Source organism: Triturus cristatus, chromosome 8 (genome assembly GCF_964204655.1).
Source record: "Triturus cristatus chromosome 8, aTriCri1.1, whole genome shotgun sequence".
In the NCBI taxonomy this organism is placed as follows: Eukaryota; Metazoa; Chordata; class Amphibia; order Caudata; family Salamandridae; genus Triturus; species Triturus cristatus.
The window spans coordinates 364663478-364688832 of NC_140591.1; the positions used below are offsets into that span (position 1 = coordinate 364663478).

Genomic DNA, 25355 nt, shown 5'->3' on the forward strand with positions numbered 1-25355 from the left:
ATATATATATATATATATATATATATATATATATATATATATATATATATATATATATATATATATATATACATATGCACAGGAACCCTCCAGCAAGCAGAAAGGAAAAGGCCACACGAGGAATCCGGTTGGGAGGCTTTAATGTAGACAGCATATAGGCATAATGCATTTCAGCCACAGGCCTTCTTCAGACGCCACTGCTAGTCAAAAGCACAAACAACTCTGCACCTCAAAATGCTCCTGCTGTCCTCTCATTGGCGAGAACGGACTCCTTCTCCTATCACGTGATCGCCCACCAGGTGGAGCACTGTGTGCACTGCATCTCCCAGATTGCATCGGTACTGGGCAGGTGTTGCGTGGAGAAACGAAAAATAAGTCCTTGTGGGCAGGTGTCCTGCAGGGCAAGGCGCTATGTGCCTGATTGAATAAAAGTCTCAAAAGCCTCCTTTGGTCCCCGCATACGTTTTCAACCTCGTAATATATATATATATATATATATATATACACATACATACATACATACATACACATACATACATACATACATACATACATATATACCGATCCCGGTAAGGACAAGAGGCTGTCAGTCGGGGCGGTCCGTGCACGGGTTACCGAGACCCCCGTATAATATGAAAAGCACTTCCTCTGTTGTCACACGAGAAGACACGGACGCCCAGTAAGATGCAGAAAATATATTTAATGGCTGCACACACAACGCATTTCAGCTTTCGCCTTGGTCACACGATATAAATATATATATCCGTCCATCCAGCTTGAATTGGGCATCCGAGTTTTGTGTCCCAGATATCCTGGGGGATGACTTTGTTGTATACAATGTCAAAAGTAACATTTGCTATGAAATACAGTTATCCTCCCAGTGAACCAACGTTGTGAAGCCCCCAACACCTACCCCACCCCAAGCCAACCCCTCCCCCTCTATCTCCTTGGAAAGGAATCATTCCAACACCCTAGGCTGTCGGTGGCATGACAGCACTGAGAGGCCGCAACCCTCTACAACGTGCCCCCTCAGCCACAAACCAACCACTAGCATTACCACTAGAAAACAAGAGGAGCTTTAAAGAGGTTGAAATATATAGTACCAAATTATGGTCAGTTAGTAAATATAGTCTTAAATGAGAGTACAGAGAAGAAGAGAAAAGAAAACAGGAGTGAGGATCATAAACAAAGGTTTTAGGTGATACAAAGCCATAAAGCAGCATTGCAACAAAGAGAAAAAACAAAAGAAAACAAAAATTATAATTGGTACCACAGCATATTTATCCAAAATGCTGGAGCCTGTGATTTACAAGAAGGACCACCTCCCCCCCCCCCCCCAACGACTTTAAGCCTGCTTGGCATCCACTTCTGAGTAGCACATCTGAATCTGTCCGTCCTTGACAATCTTAAGCTGAGCTGGCTCTTGCAAAAATACTTGGGCCCCAACATCCTTCAAAGGGTCTATAAATTGGTGCATCTTCCAGTACCGATCCATGGTAGACTTACACAGATCTGAGCAGACTACAATTGACATGGCATCAACCAGGATAGGCGTAGTTGGACATGCCTTGAGAGATATCACCTGCCTTAGAAGAAAGTTCCCCACATAGATTAAAATTGGCCAAGATTGCGCTGACTTGGCATTAATTGTATTACGGTTGAAAGGGAGACGGTAGGCTGTATTTGTGAGTCCCAATCCATAAGGTCAGGAAATGCCTTCCTGAACAACTGAACAATATACTGCAGGAGGTCAGCCCTCTCGTTCTCTTCCGATATTCCGAACACCATAAGATTGTTTCTCCTCTGACTATTCTCTATGTCTTCGACTTCAGTCTGAAGGTACTCCTAATGTCTATTGTGGTTCCTGATAGATTTAACAGTAGTCGCTCCCATCTCCTTGGCTTTGGCAACCCATTGTTGTAGCTCTGCAATGTCAGTGGTAAGAGTTGTAATCTTCCCAGATAACTCGAACAGTGATTGCTGCATTTTCATATTATCTGCTCTTGATTAGGCATAGTGAGACTGCGCCTCTGACCGCTGAGCCTGGAGTATCTGTATTATTGCAAGCAAGGATGGTTCTTAAGAATTGTCTTCCGTGCTGACTTCCTTAGAGACCAATGGTGTAGAATAGCAAGAGGGGCTACTGCAAGATGAGTCGACGCTTTTGCCGGGGGTTAGACCGGTTTGAAGATTAGAACGCATAGGAGAGGACTGTTGTTCCACAGGCTGTTTATCCTCACATGTCATTGAGTGGACTGCATACAAGCGGGAGATAAGCACTTTCACCTCTCCTTTTTACCTAACCCACTTCCGCAGCAGGCTGCTCTTAGCACCACGGTTACCAGCCTTACTTGTCTAACGGAAGTTTAAAGTTTTGCCTGGCTAGGCTGAAGAGGTGTAGAAGGCTCCTTGAGCTATTTTTTTGTATTACCCCTGCCCTTCTGAGCATGCTATCCCCCCTCTCCCCATGCAAAGCATCAATGCCAGAATCTTGAGAGCCTATTATTAATCCCACAATGTTATCAGTGTTGACATCAAGAGGATGATCATAGACATGGGAGGGAGCAGCGCTCGCAGTAAGCGTTATTGTAAAGATGAGGAATTCACTCAGCCGGTGAAGATTAGCATTTACTCAGCCGGTGAGAGTCAGTGCACAAATTGCCAGGCGGTGCCACAGTCAGAGGCGGTCAAGGGAGTATGGAGAGAGAGAGTGCCTCTCAGCAGCGGGATCAGCCCGACAATTTCCTTTCTCCAAAAATGGCCTATATCATCACGTGGTGGAGAGATAGAAGTTTTTTAAATTAATTACACTTAGAAAATAGATTATTAGTTGCATACCCTAGGGGACTTCCCTTTTCCAAGAGATTATTCACATTAAAGTCATTTTGGGACTGAAGTGTGCAACACAAATACTATTTTACCACAATGACACTCAAAATGGGGCTTTCGGTGATCAGCAAATGCTTGGTTGCTAAAACAAATTTTGAGTCCTGCAAACAAAAAGTATTTATGTATTCATCCAGAGCTGTATATCTCATTTAAAGACCAATAGCCAATTCGGTGAACTAGAAGGTTGGGTGGAATAAGCGTCTCTTTAGTCTTTTCGAACTGTGGTAGATCAGAAAGAGAATGCAGATAAAGTGTGTTATGTGTTTTGGAGTGAGGACAAAAAATTCTTGGCCCTCCTTTTATTGATTGTTGAACTGGGGAACCTAAAGGAGTCAATGATTGACTGAGGAAAGAGAACAAATATCTAGAGGAGTGTTTGTTGAGTTAAAGTATTGGGAACAAAGGTGCTATTCTTTAAAAGTAATTGAGAGTGTTTACATGTAATAAAGTGACACCTTGTTTTCCTGTAATGTAGTCAGGGCCAGTGAAATAATGTGGTTGTGGAAGACCAAATGATGTGGCAGGGTTAACTAAAGTAAGCGACAAGGCAAGGTAAATTATGCAGCTCATTCAGTGACTGCCTTATTCCTCTGTTTGGCATTTCAACACATATTGATACAAAGGGATGCCAGTGCTTTAGTAAAGTATACACATTCTCCACCATTTCCTATAATTCAACAACAAATAAAGACTCTGTATTGCTTAGACTTAGAGATATACAGTTTTATTAACATTTTCCCTTGCAAATGCCAGACTAAACTCATTTTTGTAATCCTATGATGTACTCACAGAAAACAGTTGTAAATGTGTGTGTATGTGGATATATATATATATATATATATATATATATATATATATATTTATATTACACTGCTTGTTGCAATTATGTTTTATAACTGGCCTTCACTTTTAGCTTTACTCTGTTACCACACTAGGGGAGTTAAGAAGCACTCCTTTACATTACGTAGCAGAGTTGCAGAACACTATTTTACGTTATGTATGTATAATGCAAGTGCCTCTCTATAAGGCACAGTAAGATTTAAGACAGCAGACATAAAAAAACTAGTGTTTGAGGTTTTTCTATACTTTGAATGCCATCTTGAACTATTTGCTGTTTTGAGAACAGTGACTATGACATGAATTCACATTGATAAGGAAACAAAACATTTTAATGACAAACACCCCATTATTATTCCCACACTATTTCAATTATACTTAATGATGTCAGTATTGTTTAGTCATGCCCCTAGTCCATCAACTGGGGACATTAGTACTCTCTGAGCAAATATTTCACCTTGTTTTGCCTTGCGAGTGTCTCTTTTCGAGGCACAATGAGATTCAATTCAGCAGACATTAAAAAGAAAAGTAAAATGTTTAGATTCTTTCTGTACTCTGAATGCCCTCTTGAACTAACTGCAGTTTTTAGACTAATTACTTTAGTATGACATGATTTTGCATGAGTAATGAAACAAAACATTCGATTGACAAAGAATCAATCATTACTGTCACCCCATTTCAATTACATTCAACTCTGCAATTTCTTTTTCATTCCCCCTGTCCCCACACCCCATTTTTATCATTCAAGGGGCATCAGTACTGTCTGAGCAAATATTTCACCTCGTTAGTACCAGCCTAATACATCAGTCCAGCAGTCAACAGCTAAAAAGTGATCAGTTAACCTTTGAAATGCAACTGTTCCCACTCCGCACCGTGTGTGCCATTCATTTGATTAATTTCTTTTTAATTTGCTATAGAGACTTTATTGGTTAATAAAGTGCTAACTCTGTGTCAAGTCGTGGAATATGTGTCACGTGCCTTAAATCCATAACCATGCAAAAAAATCCACGACCACATAATCCAGGGCCATGAATAAGGTTAATTTGGTTATAAATTCAGGTGTCATTAGAAGATTAGTTTAGCACATTACATATTTTCTCTGCAAATCGATTTAACTTAGTTGTCTGCTCTAGTGTCAGTGAAATTTTAGTTTGATCCTAATTTAATACATCTGCAGTTAACAAACTCTTCAGCTTCAATTAAACTTTAATTCCACTCAAAAAAAATGTCAATGAATTTGCCGGTTTTAAAGATTACCTGAGTGCCAATGCAGACTTACCGTGACTCAAATTTGAGAGGACCAATATTTATTCCATAACTGAACCTGTGGATCACGCGTGGACTACGTAATAAGCTGTAAATTAACTGTGAACCTGAACCTCAGAATAAAATAGACAGGGTCAAATATCAAGAAAGGACAACTTTGAAACAGGCTGTATGTGTATATGAGTGTGTGCAAGAAAGAGATAGTGAGAGATACGAGAAAGACAGATTCCTTGCTGAAAATGTCATTCAACCAGTTTCAACAGACTGTTGCTGATCACAGTTGTTGACAAATTAGTCTTAAAAGATTCTAATTGTTGTTGGTCATTTTGCTGTTTTTATTGCAGGGGTAAATTCCTAAAACTGTTGAGGGGTCAATTTTTTTGCTGTAGACTATAAATCTACATAGTGCAACTAGAACCAGTAGAAAGATTTGTAATTGGTAAAACTTATTTTCTCTAGGGTACACACGTATATACTTGTGATTTGTATTTTATTGTAAATGATAATTGAATCAAACGTCCTAGATGGTTGGAGTCGTATGTTATCTGAACGGCATAATTGCTTTCTGTTAATTATTCTTGAACTGCAAATAATTGCGCGCTCCCTAAAACTGAACCACTCGGTGATTCTAGAATGTTCGGAAAGCTAGGTCTTGGAGAAAATTTAGTCTCCAGTAGGACACTTGTTATTGGTAGCGAAGAGCGTTTAAAATATTTGCCATTACAATGCTACTGTAGCTAAAATCTCGACAGAAGGGGCGGGGCACGCGTTCGACGTACGTAGTCGAGTTGTAAATAGCGTCGGGCGGCTCTGGGGACTAGCGTATTGACGCAGCACCGGACTCGCCCCCGGAAGCTGCAGGCAATAAACAACACCAGTGAAAGTCACCTGCTTGGGTGTGTCAAGCCTTTCATCCATAGGGTGGACGGGGTACAGACAACCAACTTATAACAGGAAACCAGGAGAATAGTCGACTGCTCAATGCGTTAACGTATTGTTCATTTCTAATTTTTGGAAAATAAGCGCCTACTATGTAGTGCCAAAATTATAAAGACAGTAAGCTGCAGTGTGTATCTTTAGTTGAGACAGAAAAGTGAAAACTCAAATATAAAGGGTGTAGTAGTCTCTCTCAACCGTTTTAAGTGAGTTTCGAACACAAACAACGTCGATTCTTCATCCTTCGGTGGTTTACGGTCGGATATTTGGCTTTCGAAATACGGTTTGGCTTAAACATCTCTAAAAAAATATGTAAACTTTGCCGAAAATAGCTGTGTTTAACTGACGCTAAGCTTTATTCTGACGTAACAGAAATCACGCGCCAAAAACTTTTCTAGTTCTCCATTGGCTTTGACTGCAAAAATGTTCTTCTTTTAACGTTTGTTGTTGGAGTTTTGTGGCGAATAAAAAGATAAGAATATAACGAAAATGAAAGGGAGTGTAATTTTGGTCTGGTGGAGCTGCTGTGCACGCGTGACTATTATAGTCCTAATAAGGAGCGTGTATTCTAATGCTACCAATGAGCTCTGATGGCATGACAATAAACTAGAAGCTAGAATACGAGGAATGCCTAAAAATCTCCAGAACCCTGAGGTGGAATGTTTGGCTCATCTTATGCAGGTGCTCTTTATGTAGCGTGTCCGCTCTATGCTTTATCAGGCAGAAATGTGTGTATTTAACCGGTAGAACGTTATACTGTTATATGTTGCAGTGTATTTATATAATCACTAGGTGCATCATTAATTGAAATCCATAATTACCATGACATTGCGAATTTCGGAAAATAATTCACGTATGTGACGTTATTCCCTTGAAATATGGGCAATGACAGTGCCCAAACCGTACTATAGATACAGCGCTCTCCCTTTCACTCACTGTTTTCTTTGTCGGGGTCTCTCGCTTTACATCGGAGGAGGACGGTGGGAGGTACTGAGTTTGTAAAAAAAAAAAAAAATGTAGATAATCAGTGTTGTTGAAAGTTTAATATTTCCACCAGTTTACCCTGAATTTCCACGATTGTATACGGGATGGGGTCGATTCAAAATTCCGGTTTCCTGATTAAGAGAAAAATGAGTTGAAAATGTGGCGGGGATTCTCGTTTTTCGTAGTTACATAACACTTAGAAGCAAATGTAATTAAGAAATGATCTATTGTGGTAAGTGCTCTCGACACTCATGAACGTAGCCCCCGGGTGCACTTTCACTAAGCGCCACTGTCCTGCGTGCAGTCCCCTGCTTCAGATAAAGCCAGATACGGCTTGCTGGGGCGGTAATAAAGTTCAAAAGCCGTTGTTTATGTTTCTGGGCATGAAACGCAACTTGCCCGCTTTTGTGTGTTTGGCTGGGACTGGGGCCTGGTCACCGGGCAGTGGGTGGTTATTTAACCGGTGCGCAGTGTGTTGTGAATGTGCCAGGAGCTTATGGTCTGTGGATAGATGGACGGATCCCAGTGCATTATACCAACCAAGGCACTCGCTTGGTCTCTGCTGCCAGAGATGCCAATAAAGCCCCCCCCCCCCCGCCTGTTACCCCGCCCCACCCCTGAGTTGCCCGCACCCGTGCCCCTCCGTCTCGTGTTCTGTCGCTTAGCTTATATGCAACCTGTGGGATTTATAAAACTCTACATTTAGGATGCAGAAATGTGCCCGTTTCATCCATCCCCCCTGCTCTGGATTCCCAGGAGTTGGTCCACGAGGGGAGAATCCACACCATAGATTCAGATTAACGACTGTCCGCGTGTGTGCGCGCGTGCATTCGTGTTTGTGTGCGTGCATGCGTGTGTGTGCTTGTCCCCCATTTTAGAGATCCTGGCCTGAATCCGGTCCTCTCTGACTACACCGGACCCAGAAACATCTCCACTCAGTGCGGCCGGTCTGGGCTCGCTCTGGAATATTTAGGGGCCCAGGATGCCCGGACGATAGCAAGGTGTGAGCCCAGTTGTCTCACTTCCAGTTCTCCGTTCTGATCAGTCGTACAATTATTCACGGTTTCGCCCCTGCCTGTTATGCCAGCGCCCCACACTTGGATCTGCTTGTGCTGTGGCCCACACCCCGCTTTGCCTGCCTGCTCCTCGAGTTTGTCTGTTTTTAGGTCCTTTCTGCCTGACCCGCCCCTCGTCTTTGCGCGCCTGTTTCTGCTACTCTGCTAGGCCTGTCAGTAACTGCTACTCTCCTCTGCCTATATCTGCGCACTCTCCTCTGCCCAATCTCCCCTGTGTCTGCGCGTTTTGCTTGCCTGTCTGTGCGCGCTCCTCTCTGTCTGCTAGTCTCTGCACTCTCCTCTATGCCTGTACCTGCGCTGCTGTCTGTACCTTCCCGCTCGGTTCTTGCTGCCTGTATCTGCTCACTCTGCTCTGTCTGCCTGTATCTGTCCACTCTGCTCTGTCTGCTTGTATCTGTCCACTCTGCTCTGTCTGCCTGTATCTGCCCACTCTGCCCTGTCAGCCTGTATCTGCCCAGTCCACTTGTACGTGTGCTGCTCTACCTTGCTGTGCCTGCGCCCTCTGGTTGTACCCGCCTCTTTCTGCCTGCGTCCCCGCACTGACTCCTTCCTACACCTCTGGGGCCCCACACTCTCTCAATGAGAGGACGTCGAGGGTTGCAACAGTCAGAAGTGTCGGGGGAGGGCGGTTCTAGGTACAGTAGCTAGCCCAGAGAGTGGGCGGTGCCTCGCGGGATGAGTGATTGACAGGTGTGCGCTGGAGTCACCAGTATAGGAGCCGGTGTTTCCCAGATGTCGCTTCCAGTCCTTGTCCACTCGGAGGAGGCGCGCAGTGATGCTGGTGCCCGTCTCTTGTAGCCGTGATTACTGAATAACAACCCGTGCAAAGGGATCCCGGGCCTCTCCCGGGGGGCATTAAGAGCTAACCACCGCCCCTCTCGCTGAAGTGGTTAAACTCCGTACTCTAGAAGGCTGCCTCGGTACCCCCGGGCCTCCTAGAATTAAAGAGACACCCTTTTTAAAAACGGGCTCCTGGGACTACGTGAAACCTTGCACAGTGCCAGGGAGTACGACGCTCATGAACAAGCTGCTTGGTTTGCTTTATGGACGTAGGTGGCCGGGTTTAGGAACATAGTGAGGAACAATATTTTGGAGATACTCTTTAGCACTAGCGGAATATGCGGAGTGGCGGCGGGATATTCCGTGGCAAACGACCGTCACAGTAAAGGCAACGCTCAGGGCACGTGCGCGTCGGCTGGTTCGACACTGATAAAAAGGAAGTGTTGCAGAATAGGCGGTACCAGGTGCACTGGGGAGGGTACTAAAATATGCACTTGTTAGAACCTCTGATTTGCATTTTACATGGGGAATATCGGCAATACCAGGGTCGTGTGAGCCACAAAGACCACTTCAATGATGTTTGCAATGTTCGGGGCACGCGCACTGTTCCTGAGTGAATGTCATCTGCTATTGTAACGTTTGAGCACAGGTAGTTTGTCGGTCTTAATATTTTGTGCCTAAATGAAGGGACTTTGTTGTGGCTTTCTCCCCCACGTCTGACGTGTGTGTTGTGACAGAAGGGCGCATGCACATTTCCTCCCACTCTGAAGTGTGCATTACTTGGGACACGTGTGAATCACTTAGGCTAGGACTTGAGAGCTATGTAGTGAAAGTGACGCGTTAATCAAATGAATGGACATACGCGCGGAAAGGTGGGCACGTTGCAGTGTCTCACGCATGCAGAATGTTTATTATCGTAATTTTACGACGCGTGTCGTATATTCTACACGAACAGCGTTAGCAGTTCTTTGCATATCTCTCGCCTCCTGTCCAAAACGGGATATATATATATATATATATATATATATATATATATATATATATATATATATATATATATATAATCACGATTATGGCTCGAATACGGTACCTCTCAGTCAGAGGCTTAGCATTCACAACCAGGCCACCGAGCGCTGGGAGAAGCGCCCCAGAGACCTGGGGTGTCTGAAAGGAGCGGCTGGGCCTGGAGCAGCATGGGGTCTGTACTAGAGGGCCGAAGGGAGACGGGCTGCCCTCCTCTAAAGTGATGCCCAGTGGGCATGTGGTGAGACATTTTGCTCTCGTCTGAACGGATGTCCAGGGGGGTCTGTGGGTGAGATATGCCAGCTTCATCTGGACTGTGGGCCATCGGAGGCTGCGGGAGACCCGCCGCCCAGATATACAGAGGTGCAGAGTGGCGTGTGAAGGAGATAGGGGGGGGGGGGGGTCCTCGCAGGAAGTGTTGCCCGGTGCGTCTGTGAGTGAAACATGCTATTCCTCGTCCCCAACGCGTTTTGTGGGCAAGGCGAGATGTTTTCATATAAAAAGAGGCATAATTTGGTCCGTGCGGGTGGGATTGCTGTCTTCACATAAACCCAGGCCAAGGGAATCTGTGAGGGAGACAGGCTGGCCTAACATGAACAGAGCAGGCCAGGGAAAGGGCGGGGCTTCTCTGCGCCAAATAGGCTGCCCTCGGCTGAACTGGTGCCCAGCGGGTCTGTTGGTGAGACATCCATTACGCAAAACTGAGGGTCAACTGGTTCTGTGGTGGGACAAGTTTTCCTCACACGAAAAGAGACCCAGATACGTATGTGCGGAAGACGAGCTGTCTTGATGTAAACAGGGGCCGAAAAGGTCTGTGCAGGAGACAAGCTGCCCTCTTAGCAACGATGCAATGATGGCCGTGGGGAAGACACGTTATCTTTATATGAAAAAAGCGAAAGGTCCGTGCCGGACACATGCTACTCTCATGCGCAGAGAGGAGCAGAAATGGTGATGCCGGAAGACAGGGGTCTTTATATAAGCAGAGGCCTAAAGAGGTCTGTGTGGGAGACAAGCTGACCTCATGTGAACGGAGTTCTAAAAGGCCCCCTCGTGAATGGAGGCCCATTGGAGCCTGTGCGCGAGACAAGCAGCTCTGGTATTACCAGAGGCCTAAAGAGGCCGGTACAGGACATGAAGAGTCGTCCTACGAACTGAGGCCAGTGCGGAAGGCCAGCGGCCCTCATATAAATTGAGGCCTAATGAGGTGTGTGAGGGGACGTTTGCCTCATTTCAATAGAGGACTAGACGTGTGTGTGTGTGTGTGTGTGTGTGTGTGTGTGTGTGTGTGTGTGTGTGTGTGTGTGTGTGTGTGTGTGTGTGTGTGTGTGTGTGTGTGTGTGTGTGTGTGTGTGTGTGTGTGTGTGTGTGTGTGTGTGTGTGTGTGTGTGTGTGTGTGTGTGTGTGTGTGTGTGTGTGTGTCTCGCATGTGAGCAGAGGCTCATGGGAGTCTGCGCGCGAGACAATGTTAACAATATTGCCAGAGGCCTACGAAGGTATGTGAGGGGGACATGATTTCCTCATTTGAATAAAGGACTAGCTGATGTGTGAGGGTGGCACGCCGCCCTCATGTGAGAAGAGGGCCTATTGGAGTCTGCGCGAGACAAACCGCTCGGCGTATTACCAGAACCTAAGGAGGTCTGTGAGGGGACGTGTTTTCCTCATTGAATAGAGGACTTGCAGTGGTCTGACAGTGTGGCACGCCGCCCTCGTGGAGCAGCGGTCCGTGGGGGTCAGGGGAATTGAAACCCAAATCCTCTTGTAACTCCTGCCCGGGCACCGGCCGTAATTACTTGATCGGCCAGATTAAGATTGATGATGCTTTAAAGTGGCGTTTGCAGATCGAAGCCCTTGGCCCCCTTCTCCCGGAGGGCCCGAGGCGCACAAAGTGGAGGCACAGCACGTGACCCCGCATCAGCTGACCAGGGACGAGGTCAGAGGCCACCCCACTTATTAGTAGGTGGCTGAAATCACAAACTTGCAAAAAGGCACCCTGCATCGGCGAGAGCTCGGCAGCAGGAGGCCAGCAGGGGCAAATGTCAGCCCTCGTTTTACGCCTGTTTGCTGGTAAATGAGTCCCAGACATGTCGGCTGGAGAGGGCCGTCCGCAGAGCACAGCCAGGCGTGCACAGATATACTCTGAAACACAACGCTGAAAATCTTTCAAATATGGGCTTTGAAATAGGCATAGAGAGGGCGTAGAGTCAATGCTCAAAATGGCGGGGCGCCCCCATACTCCCCAAACACTACAGCTGGGTGTTTTCGCTGTAGTGCTTTTCCACCAGCTCGAAACACAAGCAATGTCAGCCTCACACCATACACACCCTCTCACACACGGTGTCGTACATACCCAACACACGCACACTCGCTGTCTCTCTCGTTCACAAATACCAACTCTCCAAATGGTTCAGTGACACACGTCAACAGCGTTTTCACGTGCCAATTACTAAAGAAAGTCACAAAATCAACCTGGCGATAAAAGGCCGCCTCTTCGATATTTTCTTTTGTGCTTTCAGGTTGTTTTAGGGCCTGTGATGATGATTGTCTAGTTGCAGGAATAAAAAGATGAAAGTGACAGACGTGGGACATTGGCTTACAGTGTCTAGAGTGTACTCTTCGTTGACAGGGTCTAGGTATCCTTTTGCACGAGCGCGCGCATTTAATATAGATTAGTAAAAGGGCAGGGCTAGGACAATGCTTTTTATAGTTTCCGGAAGAACAACATCGATGTGGTTATAATTATTTATTTGTTTTTACCCGAAAACTACTAGTGCAATCATCGAGTAAAGCGATGCAAATCATTTCAGAAGAACCAACGTTTGCGATTGAGCCAGTCTCCCATCCGTAGTTCGCCTGCCCTCCCCAAGTGTCACCTTATCATCGCAGCCCTTGTCCGCCATCTTGTCGGTGTTTGTTTGCCGTTAGATTCAACATGATACTAACAACTGCGACATTGTCACAATACGTCATTTTATTTTCTTTATATAGTCATCATTAAGGATTATAGTTCGGAGTTAAGAGGCATGAGGTGCAGCACGTTCTCACTCAGGAACTCTCACTACAAGATTTTTGAAATACAGTTGTAAAAGAACTTGACACCTAACTGTTACTAGTCTGAGACACTTGTACAGAGACAAAGAAAGGCATGCAGTGACCTACGTGAGTTGATCAGTGGTCTCCAGGAGCGGAAGAATGTTTTGAAATAGAGCACGCCTTTTAACAGAGACGATGCGTGTATAGGTTGAGGGTGGGGTATTAACATTTTTTAAACATACAACATACCTATTAGTGTGATAACAGGTTACAGAATCCTATCAGCGCCCCTTTGAGGCTCCAAAGACTGGGGTGGGCACACATTTCAGCCACGGCTATCTGCCTGGACGCTGTTGTGTATTTTGAGGCCACAAACGAGGAAAGGCTCTCTTGCCACACTGTCCAAATATCAAGAGAGAAGTCTATGTTTATTGCCGTCCCGGCTGGGGACAGCCGGGTCTTTCTTGACACCCCGGGGCCTCTGCTTCTTGTGAGGGGTCGCCATTCTCTCCTTTAACAACCACAGTATTCTACATATTTTGCTCTTCGCGCGCACATTGCGGCACTGACTATCGCGTCACCAACACGCAGAGTTGGTGGAAAGCTGCTGGGGAGTTTTATTGCCACGCGCATTTGTCTATGCCTTCATTATTGCTTTAAGGCTAGTTCTAAACTACAATAGGTGAACAATTCCTCAAAGGCAGGAGTTGACATTTATTAAAAGTACAGATTTTCCTTTCATGTTTTTAGAGTAGCTATGACATCCCAAAACGTTTGTGACTGACAAAGTGCACATGTCTACAGCATTACGTGTGATCAGAAGTGGCCTCGGAGAGGGGTTGCACTGTATTACCCAAGCTCTTACGGGGACGTCAGTGTGTAGAGTCTGTGTTTCCGGACATTCCATTGTGTGATGTGACCTGCTCCTCTGCATGTATGTGAGGCCTGTTAGCGGTCTGTGGGCAACACGGTGCAGGCATCGGTGGGGGAGAGGATGTGGTCTGTCGGCTGCGCTGCCGCCTCTGGTGCAGGAAACCCGGGTTCGAGCCTCGAGGTCGCGTCCACATCCTGTGATTCTGGGCAAATCACTTAATCTCCCCGTGCCTGAATGTGTAATGTATATATGGTGCAAAGCGCTCCAATACCTTTGGGTCGAGTTCGCGCTATATAAATATGCAACAAAAAAAGGCCCTCTCCCCGTGCCAAGGTGTGTGCCATGGCCTGTCACAGCCCGTGTGTGGTTGGTAGGTGGTGGCGCCATGCTGCGGTTGGTGCTACGGGCTTGTGGCCGTACAGGTGGCACTGTGCCCCCCAGAGTGTTTGCTCGTTTCTCTGACCTACCTGTGGATAGGCAGGTGGCTGCTTAAATCTGTGCCCTCTCTGAATTTGGGTAGGGGCCCCAAGCCTCAGGTGTGTGCCCTCCATGGGGGTGATAGACTGCATAATGCCGGTGGGGCTAGTGACCGCAAGGTGTGTTTGGGCACAAGACGCGGTGGTGCCCTTTCGATGGCTTTAAAGATGGCGCCGCTGTGCCACAGTGGGCACTCGTGGCCGAGATGTTGGCATCAGTGGGGTTTCGGTAGGGCGTGCGTGTGCTGTGTGTAGCGCTGAGGTGACCATGTCCCGTTCTCTGTTGCAGGTCCCGTGGTGCTGAGCACCCCGGCACAGCTCATCGCCCCGGTGGTCATGGCCAAGGGCACGCTGTCCATCACCACCACCGAGATCTACTTCGAAGTGGACGAGGACGACGTGGCCTTCAAGAAGATCGACGCCAAAGTGAGTAGAGCCTGCGGTGGCCCTGCAATACCCTGGGCAAGGCTGGTCAGGTGGGGGCGTTGGCGCGTGACAAGGGCAACATTCTGCTATTTCCTGGGGCGCGCGCTCTCACCGGATGGCCCTCCTGTGTTTCCGTAAATGTCTCCCGTCCTATGAAGATTAGGGAGGCTGCACATTAATGCTGCTGAAATCCGATTACAGCCCCGCGCATCTCTTAAATACCTTTATGGGGCCTTTGTATGAACACTGGGATTTAGTAAAGCCAATTGCACCCAAATCCCACTGGGCAAAAAAACACAGCGTTTGAAAGTCTCGTAAAGAGCACAAACCCCTTTAATCAATGTAATTTGTGTTTATTTGTATCAGTTATTATTTCAGTGTGTGAGAATCCATCCCGCACCTGGACATTTCGCCTCCCACCAGAAGTGCTTTTTAGACCGACTAGAAATTAAAAACGGCAGTCTAGGAAGGGTGAACAAAATGCATTTTTGCCTAAATATAGAATAAATAACGTAATGAAATGGGAATTAAGTGCTTTGGCTAATATGGCGGCTACATCTATGAATGAACACCAAACACATTTTTCTGCCAGTGCGGATTGGCTGATCCCTTAGAAATGCAGCAGTAAAAAGACGAAATACATACTGTTTCCCTACATATGCATGCGTTTTCTATCCATCTGAGAATATCCAGGGGTCAAAGCTGTCTTTCCAGGGCAGCGATAGTACCAAACTGGCAAATGACACAGTGCTTACCATGAAAACAATACCGCCAGCAGCCCACCCCCTCTCGCAAACAGCACTCACAGCGCTGGTTACCTCCTAGATAATGTACACATTTCTGACGCATAATGATCGTGCCTTGTTTAAACATAGTGCTACTTTGTGCCATATTTTGTGCTGACATTTGTTAGGTTGGAACCTTTATTGGTTGGAACTTTTATTTAATACTATCATTTTGTCTCCTATTTATTTTTCATTTCACTTTTTATTTAAATTACTGATGTTGACAAATGTACGTCTTTACATTTAAAGTTCACCTTTGTGTTAAACTAATTACATGTGAAAATAACGGCACCTTGTGTTAGAAATATGCTTTTTTGCAGGATTTTTCCTCATCAGGGCGCGCTGGAGGTCTTGTTGGTTTAATTTCCGGTTATATGTATTTAAGACCTAGAAATTCGTGATGTCGCTGAATATACAAGCAGCACCACAAGCCCTGCGATGTGTGTTATTTCAAAATTCTGAGTATTCTTCCTAAAGATCTAATTGAGGCTTTTTCACCTGAAAGATTTGTATACGTTTTTAATAAGAGCTTTTGAAATACTATTGTTAAAAAAAAAACGCGTAAGGCTTTTTGCTACATCGAGGATACGCGTGCACTCTTCAATATATTCCTAACGATGTGCTAATGAAATAGGTTCCACTGAATCATTTAGAATACATGTTTTCATAATCTACAGTAGAAAGCTAATCATAACAAACCGATTTCGAATATATTTACCGTGACTTTAATAGAAAACTCAAATCAATATTGAAATGTGTAACAATATTTATTTTTTACTTCATTTATCAGCTTGTATTTAAATAAAAACGGCAACAAATTAAAATCTAATTCACGAGAGAAAAAATTATCCAGTGTATTTCAAGTGCATTTTCCGATATATTTGCAATATTCAAGCGCTATCGTATAAGCAAACTCCGACCTTCCTCTCTCTTTTGTATATATTTAAATAACATTTCAAGTATAGTTATGGAATGTTAGAAATCGAACAAGCAATATATCCGAAATGAAAAAAAAATGTAAACTTTTAAATCCAGACACTTCAAAAGACCATCGACAAAAAGTACCATGAGAAAAAAAAGTCTACCTTTCAACTGGTATCTCCTTTTGAGCAGAGAATGTCTTGAAGTTTCCAGAACGGATATATATGTTTTGCCACTTCTGTTCAACATACCACAAAACAGCAACGTCCACAATTTCAAAAGACAATGCGAGAGCACAATATTTGATACAAATTAAAAAAAAGTACACATTTTTGTTCGGGTGGCATCTCCAAATAGATTTTTACGCATAAAAAAAAATACTGATTTCGTGGTTATAATCCAGTCTTTTTGGGGGGCTTCGTCAATGTTTTTTTAAGTACGGTCTATGGCCCCTTTATAGGTAAAAACGTTTGGAGGCGCAGCTTATGTGGTCAGTCATTGTAAGTATGGACATGATCCCAGTTGGTAAACACTTCCGGGGTAGAGGCAGGTAGTGTACTGAGGTTAAGTGTCATGGGTGTGAAGGGTGCATCATATGCGTGCGATTGCTTCCTATGACCAGCGGCCCGAGTTTGGTGGTGGACAGACCGGCGGGGCTCCCGGGAGCAGCCCTGCCATGCCCCGGGGGGACTCACGGCGCCCAGAGCGTCCTTCAGAGCTTCTCCAGGCTCTTGGGGTTGGTGAGGATCTCCCGGGCCAGCCGCCAGGTCTGCTTGGCCGCGTTCTCCAGAGCCGAGTGGGGCTTGCCCTGAAAGAGGTCCAGGTTGGGCAGGAAGTAGTGCGGGCAGCGCCGGCACTGCAGGCAGGAGATGAGCTGCAGCAGGATGCCGTTGAGCCGGTCGCCCAGGCACGACTCGTCCCAGTCGGACTCCCGGGGGTGCTTCTCGCACTCGTAGGAGACCAGGGTCTTCATGTGGTAGTTGTTGAGGGGCTGCCCGGGCAGCTCCAGGTGGCGGTCGCGCAGCGTCTTGAGCACCGAGAGGCACTTCTTGCGGCAGCCGCCCATCTGCAGCCGGTTCTCGGCCTCGGCGAACTGCAGCACCCAGGCGTCGCTCTCGGCCGAGCTCTGCTTGCCGGACAGCGAGTGGCACTCCTTGGAGAGCAGGTTGAAGCCCTCGGCCTTCACCTCGGCCACCCGGTTGGGCCCGGGCCAAGGGATGTGCGGCAGGGGCCAGTGCGCAGCGCTGCGAGGCCAGATGCCCGTGCACTTGAAGGCCGGCGTGATCTGCACCACGTAGCGGTCGCGGATGCGCAGCCGCACCTCGCTGGTGTCGGCCACCATCTTCACCACGTCTCGGTAGCTGCACTTGTCCACGGCCTGCGCCACCAGCGTCTGGAAGCGGGAGCGGATCTTGCGCGCCGAGAGGTAGCCGGAGGCCGTGATGAACTCCACCCAGAGGGACATGCTGCGCTTGCGGCCGTCGCTCAGCTTCAGCACCGCGCAGCCGGGCAGCGAGCCGTCGTCCACGAAGTTGAAGACGCCCATCTGGTTGAGGTAGAGCACCACCTCGAACTCGGTGGGCGAGACCACCTCCAGCCCCTCGTAGCGGTTGTCCATCTCGTTGAGGGAGCTGATGAAGCGCGGCTCCTGCACCTCCACCTCCTTCAGCACGTCCGAGACCACCTTACAGACCTCCCGGATGGTCTTGGCGATGGCCGCCTTGCGCGCCTGGCACTTCTCGTTGTAGTACTTGTTGAGGTGGTACACCAGCTTGGCCTGCGCCGCGATCATGTTGGGGCAGAGATCCGGGTTGTACACCGGAGTCTCGCAGTAGGCTGTGGGATCCAACGCGGCAACCGAGGCGGGAGCCAACTTCACGAAGGGGGGGGGAGAAATAAATAGAAAAAAATAATAATAAAATAAACTAAAAATGAGCACCGCTCGCTTCGAGGCGAGATGCAGCAGAAAACAATCCTTCAAGGGGAGCCGGCTGCTCTTTCCAAGGAGATCTCCTTTCTCAATCCCTTTAATCTGCTCAGTGCGGCTTCTGGGATGGGTGGCTTTCCAAGAAACCCTTGTGCGAGGGAAAGCAGCATCGGGATCCCAGGGAAGCAATGCACAAAATCGCCAAAAGTTCAGCTGGGAGCCCGGGTCCCGTTACCAGCAGTCACAGACACAACATTGATTTATGTGCGCTGGTTATCAGAGGGGGCGCAGGCTCCGAGAGGGCGGGCGCATCTCCGTGGCGCGCGCGTGTGTGTGTGTGTGTGTGTATATGATGTGGGAGAGGGCGCTGCCGTGGGTTGTATAGGAGCCCGGATGCACTGGGGTGGAAATTATAAAGGCAGGGCTAGGCAGAGGCGGGCAGCCAATCGCCACCGGGCTCGTCATTGCCTCCACGGATCAGGCCCGGCTCATTAATCCCCTCTCTGGTATATCCAGCAGCCCAGGCGAGGGGGGCTGCCAGAAGCGACCCAGGCCAGGCCGCCTGTGCAGGCTGCAGACGAGCGGAGCCCTCGGCTCGGCTGCAACCTGAAGCCTCCTGACGTCCAGGGAGAGAGGGCTCCTGCGCCTTGGATGTGTGTGTGGGAGACCTGCGAGTGTGCGAGAGGCAGCTGCCAGCTAGTGTATCTGATCCCTGGCTAAGTGGTAAAAGGCAGACACACAGACCCAGACAGGCAGACACACACACACAGAGATATATATACACACACACACACACTTTCTCGTAGGTGCAGTAGATGTTCTATGCTAGTGCTGTCTGGGGTCTGTGGCTGCAGGAATGCTGTAAGTATCCTGCCCTGGACTTACCAAGCGAGCGTGTGCAGGGCAGTGGAAGGCTTCACCAGATATAACCAGCGCGATTTTATTATTAATACTAACTTACTATATATGGCTCTTTCTACCGCACCATGTAGCGAAGCCTCTCAGTGCCGTTAATTTTATTTACCTTCATGAAATGTAATAAAATAAAATGACTGTTATACCAAGCAGCAGCGCTTTATGAATAAATACATATATACATTATAGTATTGTCACACATTTATTGATGCAAGTGATGTTTGCACAGACAGGATTCCAGTGATGGACCAATAACTCACACCAAGGTCCGGCCTCCAAGGCTGTGAGCACCGCGTCTGGGTCATGTGAATCTGTTTGAATTCATCTTTGCCTCCATTCGTTGTGTTTGAAGATGAGAGCATCCTTGTTGGCCGTGGCGTCTGCCCCATTACAATAGCGTGAGATTGTGGCGGTGAGAGCCGCACGCTGTGCGGACCGTGTGCCGGCACACGCGGGTCTCCAGTGGCCTCGGCGGACACGCTGCTCGCAGCCGTGACAGCCTGACGGCGGCCTCCGCGGCCGTCCGTCCTCCTGGAGATGCGAGGACTCCGAAGGATGCTGCCAGTCTTGACGTGATGACCGTGACCCTGGCAGGCACAGGGACGTGTAACGGAGACGAGCCTGCCGATGCCAGAGCTCGCCGGAGAGGTGTCAGAGCACGGCACAGCATGCCCTGCTGTTCACCCCGGCGGAACAATGGCACATGTAAACAGGGCCCGCTCCCTGCCTTCCAAAGGCTGGATACATTTGTTTATTTTTTCGAAGGAGAGCCACGTGGCGTTTAGAGTAAGCAGGTGCTGCTCTGAGAGGATGTATGTATATACACGTAGGTTGAAGGGTAGTGAATTTGCTGCAGTATAACCCTGAGAGGATGCCTGCGTGTATATTTGTGTGTGTGTTGCCCGGAAAGGAGATATGTGTATACACATACTTTGAAGTTGGGGTGAATTTTTGCACTATAACCCTTTGGGTGTACTGCTCTGAGTGTGTGTGTCACACATAGTTTGAAGGTGTGGTGAAGTGTTGTGGTATAACCCCGAGAGGATGCGTGGGTGTCTTTGTGTGTATTGCTCAGAGCGGTTGAGTGTCTGTATATACACATATATCTTGAAGATGTGGTGATTTTTTGCGGTATGACCCTGACAGAGCGTGCGTGTGTGTATTGTTCTGAGACGATGAATGTGTATACGCATATCATGGAAGTTTGGTGAATGTGTTGCGGTCTTATCTTCACCGACTGGTACTCGTTGGAAACCGATTGTCGCACCTGGAAGTGCACCCTCACTCTTGGTTGATCTCAAAGGCGATATTGACTTTCAGGAGGCAGCGCTTCAGCAATTGATATTTATCATTTTGTAACAAAATCCTCAAACCTCATTGTTTCCCCAATAGGAGAATGGTATTTATTTCTTGTATATAGTCTTTTCTCGCTCACTATCTGTTGATGGCCTTCCATAATCCAGGATCGGAGTGCAAAGACACATTAGCTCCCACGTTTTATTTGTGATGTATCTATAAAATTTAAATGTGGCGGCGTCCCAAGATGAATTTTACATTGCCAGAACATTCACCGGAAATCAAAAATGACGCCCGTCCGAAAACAGAAGAGATCCACTCTTTCCCGCGAACAAGAATGTTATGACGCATGGCGTCTAAAAGGTAGCAAAGTGGCATCGAAGATCTGCTTCTCCTGGTTGGGAATGTTGAGGTCTCGCTGTCAACGCCAGAGGAAGAGCGACGGCGCGCGCACGCTCCCGCACGTGCCCGTACTCGAGACTGCGAGTATGCGCACGCTGGTTCTTCCTGCGCGCGGTCTCGCCTTCCGCTCGAAGAAGTGAGCGCGCGCACCTATCGCCGTCCACTCTTTATTAGAGGCCAAGGCGTGTGCGCCGAGCGGGCACCCTCGTGCACAGCACTGACTTCACCCTCTTGCACGCTCATTATTGCTTGCATCAAGCACTGCACGGGAGTGCTTAACACGTGCATTCTGACCTCAAGAAGTCAGATAGAAGTTGTCAGTGCCCCTTCTATCTCTAACCAGGGCTTTTAAAGGAACAACGGCATTGGAGAGCCTACGTTTAGCAAACAATGGCTTCCCGGATCGACACTACAAGTGTTTATTATTCCCATCCTTTCTGGCAATGATATTATAGAAAATATTAAAACGTGATTGGCGCATGATATAGCGCACTTGGCGGCGCGAGTCTTTTCTGGTGTCACAGGGGGCGGCGGTCTTTGGGGATGCCGGTATCACCCAGTCACCGTATTTACTTAACGTGGCACTTATAACTGGGTTTCCGACTGCACTGATTGTTTGTACCTCACGTTTCCAAGCAGCAGCAACACACGCTCAATTGTGACTGCCCGTTACAACGACAATATCAGGTGGACAAAAGTGCTCCGAAGCGCTGTTTTGGACTAATATTAATAGTATATTTCATTTTCATGTAATTAAATTAACAAGGCGTTTTCTCCAAAGTGTCGTTTAATAGTTCACATTGTTAGGAATGCGGCAGAAATAAGGATGCCCTGGCAATAGCACAAAGTCCTACCCAGGAACGAGGGTGTAAGCGCTACAATTTTTTCCTGGTGGAGATAATGTGTTTGACAAGTTATTGCATATTTTAAAACCTTTATTTACGGATTGTTCTTTTTTCCCTGCAATCATAGTAATTAAAACGAATTGTCAAGTTACCATAAATTGTTATAACAGTGGTACTAGTTTGGCTAAACCGAATATTAACTGCAATATATCTGACATATTGCGAGATCGTATGTGCATGCATTTTAAAACAACGGATTACAACGGCGTTTATCTTTCCGTATGTATTTTTTGCATGCGTGGGAATGCCACAATATTTTATTTGCCAGTGATTTGCAAACACATAGACGTTTCTCAAATGTAGAAAAGAAAACTCGAACTTGGTTGGTTTTGAATTTTTAGTCTTGTCTGCACTGCAACATGCTGTGGAACTGAAAGAGATTTGCACAAAACGCTTCCTGTAAGGGTACACGTAAAACTTAAAGAAACGTACACAACTTCAGCTTCTGCGACGCGTCTTGTGTTAATATGCTTTATTTATTTTTAAACATAGGAAGCTTTCTCTTAACTTATTTCTTATTTTCCCGAGAATAGCACGTTACAGAATCATTTACACCGATATTCCCCTTCAAAAGGAGAAAATATTGAAAATACATAGTTTTAGAAGTGAAAACAGCTTTTTGTTGGGCAAAAATTTTGAATAATACAGATATTTGAATTGTTTTAATATGATCGAAATTCGGCGGCCCATACACGGATCTATACATGACTCGGAGCATAAGCAACATGTGTGACAAGTGTTGATTTTTTTCCACTTTAAGTTCTCCATCTTGCTTTTTGGACTAATTGACTTACAGCCACGAGGTGAGAGAAACGAGCAACTCCACATTAGATTCCTTCTTCCTCATCGTTCTTTCCATCTCAAAATGGAAAGTTACTTTTTAAAGCCTCATTTGCATTAACTACCCCCACGTGCTTTGATTATGCTAGTTTGTCTGACTTTTTAAAAACATGGCGATGTGGTGAACGCCTGACTTAAAATCCTTTATTTCACGCGGTATTATACAATTTATGTAAAGTGAAGACCAAAAGACTTGTCAAAAAGGAAAATGCTAATAAGAAATATATTTTCAGCATCCACGTTTATCGAAGATCTTCCTACTCAATTCTCGACATGACGTACTCTCCCTGTCCGTACAAGTGCCGAAGTGTGTCGCATCATTAGACCCCGTCCGTTCCCATCAGCCGGAGAGGGTGCAGGCCCCGCAGTTTGCGCCGAGGAATGCCAGGCTGCACGGCTCTCGTGTTTAGCATTGAACCCTAATTTGAGAACTCAAGTTACCAGGTCGTAAATTCATGCGGCAGCCTCCTTTCATGTGGGTAAACTGGCTAGAACTCGTTAGAATAGAAGTGAAATCGCCCTGCGACTTTTCTCGTTAATACCTTAAATTTCCCTTTGTTTTAATCTGCCAAAGTTACATTATAGGTTTTACACGTAATTTCATAATATATGTATCCACATTACGATTTACGAGCAACCGTCCATGGGACAGTGGAGATGGAAAAAAAGTTACATTTATTACCATTTTATCCCCCCTGCCGGAGTGTCTGGGAGATGCCTCGTTATACACGATGTCTACATTCTTAATTACTTTAATCTGCCTAAATCGTTTCATGTATTCTTTTAAAACTTGCCAACCGTAATAAATGTCTCTTTTTTGCACGCGAGAAATCAAAAGCCTCTCGCGGGAGTGTTTGCTGAAATTGTCACATTGCATGATGTCAGAGTGGAGTTAATCTGCTCGCTTAATGTAACTTGTCAGCTCCTAAACCATAGCCCCGGTAGCTGTTTATGATAGCAGCCTAGATAGTTACAAGGGAACTCTGAGAGGGGGCTAACTTCCTGGAGGAGTGAACTTTCCCTTTTTTCAAGACGCCTCAATGTGTCGGTTTGTTCACAGTTCTTGTTGAAGCTTTGATTACAGATGTTTTACACCAGCTGGTTTCTGCTAGAATCGTCGTTCTTTCTACGGGTCTACTTTCGAAAATCGGATCTAGCCACGCGCAAATATATTTCCTTTTTATTGTGAAACGTTACTTTTCTACTATACAGCCTTTAATTCAAAAGTTCCTCAAAGTTGCATCAGATCTTTAAAGTAAGAAACAACTATATATGTCCAGCTCAGGGGCCTAATGGTATTTGGGTAAATCTATTTGTCCATAAATGTATCCATATAGGAGTTGGAGGGTAACGGCTATCAACGCACAGCTCTTTGAGAGCCACTGTACTGTGGCACTATAGAACTTTGGCGACAGGTTCTATTAAACGCTATGGTGGAAGCTTGCCTCATCCAATCAGATTGCTGATAACTCCGGCAATACCTGTGGTCTGTGGAATTCTACAGCAGGGCAAGGAGCAGGCAGTTGGCTGCTTTGCTGCCTGTTAAGAGGTAAGGGGGACCGGGTGTTAATAGCCTTGTTATCCCCAGGCGCGATAACAATTAGCAGCTGTTGATTGCACATTTGCCCTACGTATGCTCCCTCAGTGTCTGCTGAAGCTCATCATTGTGCAGTGGGCGATTAACGTTGGATAATACCCCCATCAGAGGGTATTAAATACACAATGCAAAGCTCACAGCAGAAGACAATAACTCATACACAAAACAACAATTCATGTCTGATGCCACCCTTAAATCTAGGAGTTAAACACCCAAAACTTAAATACACAGTCAGCATTTAATACTTGAATGTTCCAATCTTTCCATATAACTCTAATTCAGTCAATAGCGGTTAATTAAATGTACTGTTAAAGAGTTAATTCTACCAGTAAAAGTATCACTTTCACATCTTCAACCTATGTGCACAGTAACACTTTAATATTTGTTTAATTTCCGGTTTGAATTTGCTCTTCTCTTTAAGTCTACATCTTCACAAGCCTTGTGACTAATCTACCGTAGGCGTGCAGTTTATGATACCGCTACATAGCTACCCTTTTCTGTCTGTGTTACTTACAATGCTGCATAAGTGCATCTAAACTTAACATATGAAGTAATATACTTGATAGGGTGTACGCGGCACTTTACACATACAACTAAACTTTTAGAAGAATGGATATTTGCTGGTGTTTTTTGACAAACCTGACCTCAACTTAGTTAAAAGATAAAAATCAGCCCAGGAGCAAAAGTAGTTTCCAGGAAGCCCCCTTATGTTTCACATAGTACACATTTAAATGCCAGAAGAGACCGTTCCCCTTTAACAGGTCTGCAGGTTTAAATGGCAGATATTCTGCAAACTCACACAGACCTCTTCTTTAAAAACCCACAGGCGGTTCGTTTTATTATACATTTATTTAAATAGATATATGCCTAGTTGATACAAACCATTGCATAACGATACAATAAAGTTCATCCTAGAACAGTTCTAAAAGCTTAAGACATTTGTTAAAATGCTCAGTAAAATAAAAATCTAAAATGCTCTGATTAGAATAACTAGTATAATATATTGGTCCTCATTTAAAAATAGGGTGCACATTTTTCCATTAAGGTACCTCATTTGAAGTAAGCAGTGGTTAGTGTTCTTTTCTCCCTTTTCTAGGCCTCGTATAGTGTTCTTTTCTAGGGCTCGTATAGTGTTCTTTTCTAGGGCTCGTATAGTGTTCTTTTCTCCCT

The 25355-nt window shown here is 46.0% G+C and overlaps 2 protein-coding genes across 7 annotated transcripts in view; one reads left to right on the forward strand and one right to left on the reverse strand.

Moving 5' to 3' along the window:
- Positions 1 to 25355, forward strand: part of NBEA (neurobeachin) — a 1788010-nt gene that overhangs the window by 1258164 nt on the left and 504491 nt on the right. For all 6 annotated transcript variants that reach the window (XM_085621699.1, XM_085621702.1, XM_085621701.1 and 3 more), the window contains one exon: positions 14461 to 14597. In XM_085621699.1, coding sequence (XP_085477825.1) covers positions 14461 to 14597 — 137 coding nt within the window. The remainder of the gene's footprint in view (positions 1 to 14460; positions 14598 to 25355) is intronic.
- MAB21L1 (mab-21 like 1) lies at positions 16131 to 18460 on the reverse strand. Its single transcript, XM_085621705.1, has one exon. It carries the CDS (start codon positions 18093 to 18095, stop codon positions 17016 to 17018), a length of 1080 nt encoding a protein of 359 aa, XP_085477831.1. The 5' UTR covers positions 18096 to 18460; the 3' UTR covers positions 16131 to 17015.